This window comes from Bombyx mandarina, chromosome 21 (assembly GCF_030267445.1).
Source record: "Bombyx mandarina strain Sakado chromosome 21, ASM3026744v2".
Lineage (NCBI taxonomy): Eukaryota > Metazoa > Arthropoda > Insecta > Lepidoptera > Bombycidae > Bombyx > Bombyx mandarina.
In genome coordinates, this window is record NC_143227.1 from 7,176,907 (window position 1) to 7,191,537 (window position 14,631).

The 14,631-nt window shown below is 35.0% G+C and overlaps 1 protein-coding gene across 1 annotated transcript in view; it reads left to right on the top strand.

Moving 5' to 3' along the window:
* Nucleotides 1-14,631, top strand: part of hwt (SH2 domain-containing adapter heavyweight) — a 244,783-nt gene that overhangs the window by 192,216 nt on the left and 37,936 nt on the right. The window contains exon 3 of the mRNA XM_089736248.1: nt 6,366-6,467. Within this exon, the coding sequence (XP_089592374.1) occupies nt 6,366-6,467 (102 nt within the window). The remainder of the gene's footprint in view (nt 1-6,365; nt 6,468-14,631) is intronic.

Here is a 14,631-nt window from a genome sequence, read left to right on the forward strand (position 1 = left end):
TACAGAGCACTCAAACTTGTGGTGAGTTACACGAATGTCTGACCGAAGGAGAAATTTACAAAAAAAAAATTATTGCTTTGATGGGAGGAAGAGCTCACGGCCCACCTGACAGAAATAGGTAGGGTGGTGGTACCTACATGTGCATACTCACAAGAGGTCGTACCACCAGTAATTACGCAAATTATAATTTTGCGGGTTTCATTTTTATTACACGATGTTATTCCTTATTATTATATTGCAATATTTAATATGGCAATTTATTACTTTATTTTAAGCTACTAGAGTTATGGACATCACGACGTAAATGCAATGGAAGCTTAAGGTCAAAGACTCGACTTTATTATATAACGCATATCTTACTCTACAAATCGGAACTCATTACTTCTTGGCGGCAGAAATGTCATGATGGAAACTGTACTACAACCAACAACCAGCTTTATCGTTTTCAAGTTACATATTAAACAAACAGCAACTAATCTGATCATAGCCACAAGGGTTAGGAGGGCGGTTAATTAAATTTCAGTCAGTCTAGTATATAATGTATTAAGTCCATCGCATACAAGTATTTGCGGTGTATACCTGTAGCATGATACATCTATCTGTTCAGCTTACTCATAGCTTAGATAATTGAGATAGGGTTGCCTCTAATACTTTTACGGATCGCCTCCATAACAATATATAAAACGCTTTAAGCATCGTATAATATTAAATCGTTATTTATTTTATAAAGCAGTAAACGGAAGTAATATTTCCAAAATAGCTTTTTAGTTACATTCATATTGTTTATCTTTCAATTATATCAAAATATTAGATTCACCAAATTTATTGTTGAGAAAAATATCATTAATTCAAATATATTTTGAAAATGTTGAAGCCATTAAATGGGTCTGTAAGGAAAAAATTAAAAAAGTTCAGATTGGACTGTGTAATTTCAAAAGTCCTTTGAGAGTCAAGAAGACAGTAATAGTTATATTATAATTTATTGTTGGTTATGACTCGAGGGCTACTATTTCTATATTTAAGAGCATTTTTTTTATAATTACAAACAAAAAACGAAGGTTAAAACGTAAAATATTAACACCTTTTGTATATAGATGAATGTCATAAAACCGTAACATTAATACAAAAAAGGAAATGTTTAGATGTCCCTGTAAGCGAATTAGCTATATTTATTATACATATATTGATCATGCATGCTGGTGGTTGGACCTCTTGTGAATCCGCACGGGTAGGTACCGCCAGTCCGGCTGTTTTTGCCGTGAAACAGTAATGCGTTTCAGCTTGAAGGGTGGGGCAGCCGTTGTAACTATACTGAGATCTTAGAACTTATATCTCAAGGTGGGTGGCGCATTTACGTTGTAGATGTCCATGGGCTCCAGTAACCACTTAACACCAGGTGGGCTGTGAGCTCGTCCACCCATCTAAGCAATAAAAAAAGTATCACCCTAAAACTACTGAATTGACTTTAATAATGAATTCAAGTATTTATTATATCTTGAAATAATGACCTTTTGGGGGGGGAGATCGTCAAAATCAATAAACGATGCTACATTTTTCATAACTAAACAAGATGACATAACAAGTGACTAAATTTCATTGAAGTTACCCTTCGTAAATACTTTTTATTAACAATGAAAAATATACCAAACAAAATATATCGAAAATTATATAAAATAAATATAATATAATTAAAATAATATTTAAATTTTGACATGACAATGCTATAAATTAAACTTTGCACATCACTATTCAGAATTTCATTTACACATTAATTATTATTAGTAACTTTAGTAACACGATACGTGACTGTCCTTTGGATATTCAACATCCAGAATAGATAGAGATAGCAGATAGTTATGCATAGACGTCACTCAAGCAACGCTTCTGTTATGCAAAGGATGTAGAGATGTTATGTTTTAGATTACCTGTTATTAACACAGTAAATAATATTATTTGATAGTTTAAAATCTTCAATATTCAATTTAAACACTGATTTTGCATTTCCAAATCTGAAAACCGCTATTTAGTTCGCACGAGAACATTTTTGAATAGTTTAAAAATACGATTACGGGCCCTATGTGATTCTAAGAACAATTTCTACGTTGTACGTAATATCTCGATGTTTCTACGCAATAAAAATAGTTAAGAACAAATTTACAGTGAACAATGGGGCTTATTTAATGACTTACTCTTTTACCCTTTTGCACGCTTTATATTGGCAGTTATAGGAAACCGACAAGACAAGACAAACTAAAAAAAACTATAGCAGACGTCCACCTTGAGATTATGAATTCTCAATTGCATCAGAACAAATATTACACCGCCCTTGAGACAGACGTTTGGCTCATAACTTTACGACGAGTGGTGAAAAATTGATTAACATGTGTTTAAAAAAGAAAGGAAAATAGAAATAAGAGCAGATTGTGAAAATAGAGTAGTGTACATGGAGCTCAAGAAGATAGTGCTCGAGTACAATTAGATTATTATTAATAACTAGTTAGACCTTTATGGTTAAACAACTTCCGAGAACCCTACAAAATACCAGTAAGTTTCTTACTGTAAAATAATATCACCGATCGACTGAGTTGAATTGCCGAAATTTGTGATTAAAAATCAATAGTATTAATATTCACGGGGACTTAATCTTTATCGTTCATTTCGCACCATTAGCTCATCGAATAGACTGGGGTTAATAAATCATACCATTTAGCGGGCACGCTGACTCAACAAGGATTTAAGCCAGGGGTACACAAATGCTATTGATTTGTAAATGTTTTCCAAATTCATTGAAGATTTCACAAATTGTTTAGATTTCGGTTGAAAGTACTAAAATCAAAATCACTTTGTGGTATTTATGAGCGGTAACTTTTTAACACCGTGTACGGTGTCACTATACGTGACATGTTACATAGCTTTAAAAAATCGAGCCGTCCCCACAGATCTATGTAGTCACATAGCTTTAAGTTGTATATTTTTAATTACGTATTTAATCTAAGTAGTGGTTCCGCAGTAGTCGAAATTCAACTATAATTATTTGAAATTATAAGTTTGACAATTATAATGGTTCTATTGTCAAAGACTATTTATTATACTTCTATAATGGCAGAATTCGCCAACACTACACTATAGAAAAATAATATTAAAGATAAACAATAATAAGTTATTCTCTATTTGACAGTGACACTTTGATTTAATGCATAATTTAAAAAAAAATGCATTCTGCACTCTTTCTCTATATACTCTATAAGTGTGGGAAATTTCATACTCCTCCGTCCGCGGAATTTTCGTGAATATAGTTACAAAGTTTTTGCTTCATGTATTAATATATAGATATATCGTTTCTAACAAAGATAAACATGCGCATAAGGGCATCCATATTTTGAATTATCTACAAACAATCTTTCTAAACGAACCAGAACTGCGGGCTCTTAACTAAATAATTAGTTACACAACGTTGCAGCGTCCCTTTGTCGCTAATAGAATTTTATCTATCCGCTCTACTGAACCATGGTTTATGATAACATGATTGCGGGGGCTGCACTGGCCTTTTAACGTTCCCGTCAAAGTTTTAAAAGGAAAATGCTTCTGAAGGGTCTGAAGATTGCACGTAGTTTAAGTTAGTCTCGGCAAATTGCATGCCGTTTTCCTTGAGAATAAAGTTCATGACTAGCTTGTAAGTTGATACTGGCAGTATTAATGAGTTTGTTGTTAGAGAAAGTCTGGGCAGCTAGTAACGTAATAGCTTACTTAAAGTGTTCGTGTCCAAATAACGTCCTTCAATTTACGAAATACATTTTGTATGGTACATTGTAGAGGCGAATTGAGATATTTGCGCCAGTATGCTACACATATGCCGCTTCTACCGACTTCCACAATTCGATAGTCTACGTTTTCCAAACTAAAATACTATTTGGTAGCCTAAGGGACTAATCCAACTACGCGCCGATGATATTCTAATTAACAATCATCTTCATTATATTCTTTTATTAAGACACAGCTAAAGGCGACCACGAAATTTGAAGAAAGAAATGTCTCAGTAGTGATATAAGTGAATACATGTAGATTGAATTTATAAAGTGTAGTTATATAGTGCTTTTTTACTTCTGTAAGTCATAACAAACGTTTTGGTGCCCCTAAAAATCCTCCTGATAAATTCTTTATTGCTTCATTCGCCATCTAAGATAATTGTTGTTAATTTGCTTAACGTGTTTTATACAAGAATGTAGCCTAACAATATTAATAAGTTTAAACCGCTCATCTACACAACAAAGGCTAAAGTATTCCCTGTGTACGTCAAAATTATATTTATCCCTACCTTATCGACGTTAATTTGAGTCCAAAATAGTTAGTTGTTCAATATGAACGGTACCATCATTGTCGTCTGCATAACTCAATATCACAAACTATGCGTCCTTTCAACTATGACGCTCGTCGCCCTAACGATGCACGATATTACCTCGTATTATTCTGACTGAGAAGCAAAGAATTTTTGATCATATCAGACCATCCATACAAAATATACCGATTTACTTTTCTTCGCATTAGGGCAAGTAAATTTATAAATATTTATCTGAAACTAAAAAGTAGCCGAATATGAATAAGAAACTTAGAAAAAGTAACGTTCACAATATTGATGATATTTATTATCATCTTAAATTAGTAAGCGTTCATTTTTGTTTTTAAATAAAATTTACATATTTGTAGTGTATAAAGGCTTAAATTGCAAAACGAACTAATAATAAATATCATAATTTTTTTACTCTTGATATTGATCAGGATATTAGAGCAAAATTATAAAATTACTTATATTATCATTGGATCCGGGTAAATATTCAAGTTAATTGGACGCTTCCCGATATACATACGCACGCCGGTGAAAATGAGGTTCGAAGATTTCGTTAAATACAAACATACATACATGTATACCAAGCTAGTAAAAGCTTGTTAAATATTTCTTAAAAAAAACACGGGTATTCCTTAGGTGAATTTTCAGAGAAACATATTGGTGTTCCAGGCTCTATTGAGATACTATTAACTTGCATTACGTATCTCAAAATTTGTAGTGGAATACACAATTTTCATGATCTCTAGCACTGTAGTACTATAATATATAATTATCATTAAACTTAATCTAATCCAAAACTAATAAAATTGCCAAATTGAAAGTTAACTGCAAAACAAAAATAAGTTTGACGCCAAGAAAACGCCTGAGCTGCCGAATCTCGACTATGTTTCGCAACGTTGTTATTAATGGAATGATTCCATTTCGGCGTGGGGGCAAAACAAAAAGATAATTACCCCCAATTAATTTAGACTCCTTGCAAATGAGGGTACCATTCCCTTCATGCCTGTACGCTTTTATTGGTTCTCTCCCAATGTTTAGTTTGTCCGATTTTTAGTTTCAAATTTCAATTGTATTATTCAAAACGAGTTCGAAATTCATTGTTAAATCAAAAAGTTTTGGAACGAAGTTCCATAAGGGACGATGCGGAGGAGTACAACCAGGAAAAACGTCCGTAACGTAAGATTTTTATTAGAAATGCAGTGTACGACTTAACTTTGTAATAACGTACAAAAAATAGCATATTTTTATTATACATTTTTTATAAATCATTGTGAATAAAATAAAGTTGATAACTTTGTAAAGTAGATTTTCTTTATTTTTATTAATAAAAAATCATAATAAAACATGTATACCCGAATAATTATTTTCTTTATACCTCGAATAGAACTTATAATTAATATTTTTATAATAAGGAACTTCGTTCTTATCCGGTATCCCACGGCACCACACATCTTTTTTATATTGTGTTTAATATGTACAGCCCAGCTTTCTTCTGCAGCGAAGTAGTAGTAATACGTTGTAGCTTGAAGGGTGAGGCAACCGTTATACAATAGAAGTAAGACTTAGAACATAATTCTCAAGGTCGGCAGCGCCATTTGCTTTGTTGATGTCTATAGGCTCCAGTAACCATCAAACACCAATCGAAGTAATAAAATCATATATATCTAAAAAATGAACATCATGATGGTAAATTAATTTTATTTCACGATTTACATGCTTCGTACAACGTACACAACGTTAACTTTTTTTATAGGTTTGCATAATTTTACATTTCTGCTTATTAATATCCTCTAAGAAACATTCTATTCGGATGTGGTTTTCGTGATGTATTGATATTAGCTTGATAATAAACACCGCCGTCGTCATATCGCGATCTAGAGCCAAAAATAATATGAGGGGCTTAAAATTATTGTGTGCTTATTTTGAACTTCGAAATAAGATTAATTCCGCGGAAACGCACGTATTAAATTTGTGGAGCTCTGTTTTATATCGACACTAAATTTGAAAACATTTGTTTCAGGCGGCTCTGTGCGCTGACTATAGCGTTCCCGTGGACTGTGTCAGTGCAGGTCCACTCCAAGCACCACGTCCCAGTTCCTTCCACGAGATATCTGCGCCAAAAGTAAGTGTATTTTAATACGGCAATATTATCGTAATGCACAACAACATAAACAGGTTATTTAAACCTACGAAGACTCGCTGAATTTCAGGCCGCTTTCTATAGTATTTTTGGAACGAAGTTCCTTATGGGACGATGCGGAGGGGCACCCTAACCGGGAAAAAACGTCCGTAACGTAAGATTTTTTCTATTTAGTTTGTTATCAACAAATGTCGCTGCACGTAAATTCAACAATTTCTGAATCGCGGTGATGAGATGTCACACAGTTGATATACGTTCTCATATTTCTCTTGCTAAATCATACTTGCTTGGCGTGGGGGATACCGTGAACATGCAGGCGGTTCCCCCAGGGCGAGGCTGCTCCATTGCACTGCCGAGTGGTTGGTCCTTGCGATTATTTTTATTTTTGTTAATAAAAAATTGTATACCCGAATAATTATTTTCTTTATACCTCGAATAGAACTGAAAATTAATGTTTTTATAATAAGGAACTTCGTTCCTATCCGGTGTCCCACGACACCACACATCTTTTTTTTTTAATGTTCGTTCGATACGATATTTTTACTAGCTCTACTAGCAGACGCACATACTAGCCGAGGGCGCATGCTGGCAGATCCGATAGAAAATCTGGTGCTGAGCTGTTATCGGATAGCTTTCAAACTATTTCGAATAATCATTTGTGGTAACAACTGATTTTCATGTCATTTTCCGAAGTTTTCATGATTTTAAAGAGCAATATCACAAGTTAAAACCTTATCGCTGATTGTTGAATTGCTTACATATTCTGGGACAGTCATTATTCAATGCAATTGAGTAACCGATTAACAACTAGTGAGCCATGAACTCTTCTGCTGGTAGAGGACTATAAAAATACAAATGAACGAACGAGATTCAAAAAAGCTTATGACCATAAACTGTGATCTTAGAACTCATGTTTCAAGATCGGTGGCAGCATTAACGTGGTTGGTGTCTGTCTATGCGCTCCAGTGACCACTTAACACCAGGTGAGCCGTAATCTCCTCCACCCGTCTTACCAATAAAAAAACCTATAACAATATAATACTAGTGAAGTGACGAGATAGCTCTCTTGATTCACTGATTAGAATAGTAATTTGACTCGTACATTACTAGTAAGATCGAACTGAGTACTACTTATTCATTCAATAGTTGAGACAAGAAATAATTTCTCTTTATCTTGATACGGAATGTTTTTCGATACGTGTCTTTTTAATAAACAAAAATAAAGTTATACGTGAAAATAACGCACTTGTTTGAGTTAGTTTCACGAGATATTTATATAAATAACACAAAAACATCTCTTGCAAGGTGATTTCAAAATTATTTCAAATAATTCGGGCGGCACTCATAATATAGTGAGTCATTTCGGATAAGACAAGACAACATGTTTTGCAATTCGTTACACATTTAGATACTGTTTGTAATATTGTGGACTCAATTTATGCTTCATTTAATTTTTATTAAATCGTGTTTTTATTGACTTTGTTTACTTTTGATCTTTATCTGTACGTTACGTTATAAATACGAATGCTTGGATGTTTGTTACTCAAGATAAATGATTATAGATTGGATACACAGGATACTTCTATGATAGTATTATAAATGACATGGAAAACACCGAGTCTTCGTAAATGCTATGATAAATATGACAGTGTTTTTGCTATTTCGTGATTTCACACTCCAAAGAATCTCCAAATACTTAGGAGCTTGTAGAACATAGAGGGGTACAAGCAAATATATTGAATAAAAAATTTGATACTAGTGAAACCTCGGCATGCAAGCATATAGTTTAACCTTAAGTTTTTTGAGAGGAAGTATTACTGATGGCCTTTCTAGGTTCACTAGTACAAGTGGGCGAGCACGGTCTCAGCCAAGAGGGATGGGTTTTGCTTGACGGATTTTGATGACCAACAATATACAGTGCAACTTCAATATAACAAATCGGAAGGGAACAAGTAAACATTTGTTATATCAAGTAATTCGGTAAACAGAGGTTTGTTATATTAAGGTTAGATTGGTCCACCATTTGTTATAAATAACGAGTTAAAACAAAATAGTTTTATTCACCTCAACATTACAAACTCATCTTGTTATAGCGAACAACTTTTACTAATAAATGTTAACAAATTTTTATCAAATTACTGTACGTATTTCCCATTTAAAAACAATTAGGTAGGTAACATTTTTTCTCAAACCTGTCGAGACTGATTCACATACTATGGGATTAAGGGTCATATTGGTGGGAACGTTATATAAAGGTTTTGGGTTAACAAAATTCGTTAATTAGAGGTATTTATATATTTTTTTTTATAGTTAAAATTCGTTGTGAAAAGGTTGTTCGCAAGAAATCTTCACAATGCAAAGGTATATTTTACATTGACACTTATGGATAATTCAAGGGGATAAAAAAGAATTTGTTAAATCGAGGACGTCGTCATATTGAGGTTCGTTATATTAAGGTTGCACTGTAATTATACGCATTAGAAGTACGATCAATACAAGAGAGAGAGAGACGGCGCAATAGTACATAGTTGCAAGAAGTTTAATTGTTTTTCATACAATTAGTCAGAGCGGAACGTGACCAAGTTTCACTAGTATAAAAATAAACGAGCCACATAAATTGGTCGCAAGAGAACACTTTCACCTGTGCTATAGAACTGGAAATATATACGGTACATGAACATGTACATACAACGCGACCTCGAAAAGTAAATGTATTTTACAAATTGGCTGAATGTAACTCTGAATCTTCATCAACTTTAACTAAAGAAGCGATCATATAATAATAGTTATCTTAATAAATATTAGTTATTATACTACAAAACTAGATTTATTATTGCTGAAATAACTGGACAAGCTCACGGCCCACCTAGTGTTAAGTGGTGACCGGAACCTTTAGACGACAATAATGTAAATGCCGTCACTTTCTTTTAAACATGAGTTATAAGACTCAGTTTTACAGTACAACATCTGCTCTAACTCTTCAAATCAAAATGCATTACTGCTTCACGGAGAAAATATCGCCCTACCTACTACTGGATCATGAGCTAGTATTTCGAAGTGTTGAGAATCAGATACACGTCGTCGATTAAGTCGTCGTGGCCTAACGGATAAGACGTCCGGTGTATTCGTGTTGAGCGATGCACCGGTGTTCGAATCTCAGGCGGCAGGTAATAAAAATGAAACCCGCAAAATTATAATTTGCGTAATTACTGGTGGTAGGGCCTCTTGTGAGCCCGCGCGGGTGGGTACCACCACCCTGCCTATTTCTGCCGTGAAGCAGTAATGTGTTTCGGTTTGAAAGGTGGGGCAGCCGTTGTAACTATACTTTGAGACCTTAGAACTTATATCTCAAGGTGGGTGGCGCATTTACGTTGTGAATGTCTATGGGCTCCAGTAACCACTTAACACCAGGTGGGCAGTGAGCTCGTCCACCCATCTAAGCAATAAAAAATATAAAAACACGTTGACAAGTAACTACAGTATAAGTCGTGCACATGAAGCTAAATATACCTAAACTTCTTATGTTGCAATAGATTATAATATTATATATCGTAATATTTTCGTACACATAATTAAAACTACCTACTTTTACGGATTAATCTCTTAGAGCCATATTCAAATAACAACGAGTAACAACAGCTTAGTCGTCTGTGCATACGAAAACAATAAAAAAGTCGAGGTCAAACCGTAAAGCAGCTTTTTTTATTTTATGATTTATTGCTTAGATGGGTCGACGAGCTCACAGCCCACCTGGTGTTAAGTGGTTACTGGGGCCCATAGACATCTACGACGTAAATGCGCCACCCACCTTGAGATATAAGTTCTAAGGTCTCAAATATATTTAAAAATATAGCTTTAATAATAATATCATAATTTTTATCTTAGCTAGGCGACTGCTATTACGGTCAAGAATAATTTGCAATTAGAGAGTGCAGCATGACTCAGTAGCGCAATATATTTCTTTTATCTTACGATATGATACGTACAGTGTACACCTACACTCGACTATAAATATCAAAAGAAATGAATTGACTCCAAGATGACCTTTCAAGAACGTAGTGCTGTGAAAGAATGAGTCACTAAGTCATTCAACTCTTTGATCGTATCTGTACAACGAACTCGGTCACTCTTTGGTACATTCAATGTATCCTTTTTAAGTTTTGTGAGTCAACGGTTTTACTTAAAGCATCAGGAATGTTTATTTAAGTAACGACTTAAGTGTTCGTGTCGTTTCGAAGTTGACGTTCACGATAAATTGAATTAAGTGTTCGTTTATAGAATTAAATTAAATTAAGTATTTTAGTTTAAAAGACGGACTCGATGGCATAGGAGTTAGCGCCCCTAACTATTGCGCCGAGGGCTAAACATTCGTATGATGAACAGGTTTGTTTGCTCTTTGTCTGGGTGTTTATTATCTATATATGTATATATTTAAACGTATACAATATATATATATGGAAATAAAAAATGCTTTAAAAGAAATTATCCAGTGATTTAGCCGTGTGATTTCTTTTTCTTGTTCTTATACCATATGTGAGGTCGATTCAGCATGAACTTTTTTCTATTCAGGCCTATCAGATATCTCTGCACTCACAACATTCTCGCGGATTTCCTCGTTCATACGGTCCTTTGATAATCATCTCTTCGTATAACATGCCGATACCACGATAATATTTCACTCTTATTTTTTGTCACCGTTCGTTTATTCAAATTACTGGAACACAATGAGCACTATTATTTAGCTTAGGTGACGACGGAGTTTACGGCTGCATAGTATTTAGGGGATACCAGAGCACATAGACATTACAGAATGAATACATAATACACCCAATACGTAGGTATATACCAACTTAAGACATGTGGTCAAAATGTCAACTGGCTTGTAATATATCGGGATGATTGCGAAAATGGGCACAGCGGTGATATATGTATATGTGAGTTATAATACGCCCTGCCGTTAGTACTTAGTTGCCCATTTGGTTCGATTTCTATTGCACGATGACAATCCAAGGGATTGAAGACTGATGAGGCGGTAGCAATCGTAGTACACAAGATATTTGACAGGTGTATGAATATCGCTTACGACATTTTCAAGACAAGCTTTTATTTAAGTATACAGTTTGCGAACAAGAACATTCGGACCGAGCACACTGAGTTTCTCGCCGGATCTTCTCAGTGGGTCGCGTTTCCGATCCGGTGGTAGATTATGCGAAGCACTAATCATGCTGGGGATAGTTTTAGCAACGCCTCCAAGTTAGAGCCCCGAGAGCTCACCTACTCGTCAGGTTACGCTGGCATAGCCTCTCAAGGCTACCAACTTAGGCGGGAAAAAAAATCGGGCCGTCGGTCATATCGTTCGCACGATGGAAGGTCTTCGTCAATAAGTGACGTGTTAGGTTACTGAGTTAGTGACGTGAAGTTGCCTATGTCTGTTATCACAGTCGTATTAATATAATTATGTAATTATTTATTTATTTATTACTTAGATGGGTGGACGAGCTCACAGCCACCTTGAGATATAAGTTCTAAGGTCTCAGTATAGTTACAACGGCTGCCCCACCTTTAAAATCGAAAAGCATTACTACTTCACGGCAGAAATAGGCAGGGTGGTGCTACCTACCCGCGCTGACTCACAAGAGGTCCTACCACCAGTAATTACGCAAATTATAATTTTGTGGGTTTGATTTTTATTACACGATGTTATTCCTTCACCGTGGATTTCAATTGTGAACATTTCTAGAGTACGTATTTCATTAGAAAAATTGGTACCCGCCTGCGGGATTCGAACACCGGTGCATCGCTCAACACGAATGCACCGGACGTCTTATCTTTTAGACCACGGCGACTTCACTGCATGTTAATTGCATTAATTGCATGAGCCATAACTGTGGTTGTTGGCTTGACCTTTGAACGCAGTTTCTTAACACGAAATCTGTATATTTTAGTCTTGAGCGTCCCAATATATTAAGACCTGTTTACAACATCATTGTTTGAAATTCTAATCTGCACTAAGAAACGATTAGACAATACTAATTACACAATTTTAATACGCAGTTATGAATACAATGCAGAATAATTAATTCTCAGATATCCATGTCCAATCGTTGAATCACTTCATACTGACCATGTAAACGGTCAATCATAATTATCTGTGTATAGAATATTAATTAAACAATAAGAACCATTCATAATTACATCGGTAACTTTGATGCGTTCAATAAGTCATGCATATAAATCATCGCTGATTTAAAAGAAGTGATTGATACAGTGAGTGAGTCAGAATATGAGTCAATTAGCTTTGCTCCTAATGGTTAAGTAACACATCATGTTCAGTGTGAATGTAACTGGCTTAGGGGGTGTGTCATTGTTTAGACTCGTAACGGATTTCCTAACAATGATTCGTGTGCGCTTTTACCTCGTGCGCGTTAAGAAATACTAGAAAGGCTTGTGTGAATCTCGCTTTGGGATTTTGTAAAACTGGTCTTAATGTTCTTAACCATTTATTTCGTATTCATGAGCTCACATTTCTCAGACTCGTTATCAAGGTTTCTGTTTGAAGCGCATTTTTATTTCGCGTTATAGAATTTAATTACATCATCTGTTAATTTAATGTGAACTTAATAATTTAGATGCTATTGTCCTATTTGGATCAGCGACTCGAAAGGTATCCTGGCTTCTGACACGAGAAATTTCCATTCGTCCCAGCTCCCTGCAATGCCTATGATTAAGCGGTATCTCGGCTCGATTGATCAGGCTTTTGCTGTTCTGACGAGACAGACTCTCTTCATGGCATGATAATCTTCAATTCTTTCTAGGTTGCCAAGCTAACTTAATCGAAAAGCTTTTGTAATACCAATTATATTCGACCTTAAAAAAAGCTTCTCGATCTTCCATTTTTAAACGACTGTCTAATAGTGAGCTCAATGATTTAGTGACTTCGATATAAATTTCGATAACACTTAACACAGTGTAGGCCGTGGGCTCATTTACTAAAACAATTTAAAAACTCCTAAGTTTAAGCAATCGTATCAATTCTAACAATCATATCTGAGTTTGCTGTAAACCTTTGTTATTCATATTATATTGCATATATGTACAAAAAACTCTATAAAAAGATTCATTACGCAGAAATAGGTGTTTTGTATGTTAGTTGCGTCCGAAAATGGTATGTAATGCGTCACAAAAGCTTCCATCGTACGCGTGACGTCATACCATGGACATAATACCTTTAATAAATCTGTTACAAGAAGGAAATATGTAGATTCGAATTGCTTGTTGTCATAGGAATTAAATTGTTGTTTCTTTCAAGTTACCATTTTAGATTTCTGATTAAAGATAATATTATTAATGTTTAACTGTCCACTGAGTCTCGCCACATCTTCTCAGTGGCTCGCGATTATGATCCGGTGATAGATTCTACGAAGCACTGCTTTTGTTAGGGCTAGTGTTAGCAAATTTTATCAGGTTGAGCCCGTGAGCTCAACTACCCGTCTGCAAGTATCTGGAATAGCCCCTCAGGTTGCCAGCGAATAGGTAGGAAAAAATGTTTAACTTAGTTTTGATAGAGCGTGCTGTCGCCATGAGTGCGTGGGTAGGCACAAACGTCCTGTCTATTTTTACTCTAGTTATTAGTTTCTGTTGAAAGCGTAACTAATCCGCCGCAATACAATTAGGACTTTGCTGCCATGCCTCATGGTGCTTGTCGTATGTTTTGTTGGCCCAACAACGGTTATGATAAAAAATAAAACCGACAAAAACCTTTTTATGAATAGACTCGAATTAGGAACGTATTTTGTTAATATGGCCGAAAATTTTTCAGTTATTTGAGTAATTTACATTGTTTGGTTCCACGATTAATATTATTCGTCCATGTGTAATAACTACAAGAGACGCACGTACAGAATTATCGGCGCCATGGCTCGATTGTTTTGTTGAAAACTTGTAATGACGTAATTTCCAACTTGTGAGTAAGTTGGGATATCCTATAGCACACGAATTCCTCTGTTCTGACGTCACCTTTGACGGATCTGCATATTTTTTGGTTGGGCTTTCGTAGAAGTAATATAATGTCTCTAAAAAAAAATACAACCCACTTTTCATGCCTGTATTAATCGTTGGTTATTTTTAGAATTTGCTTGATATAATT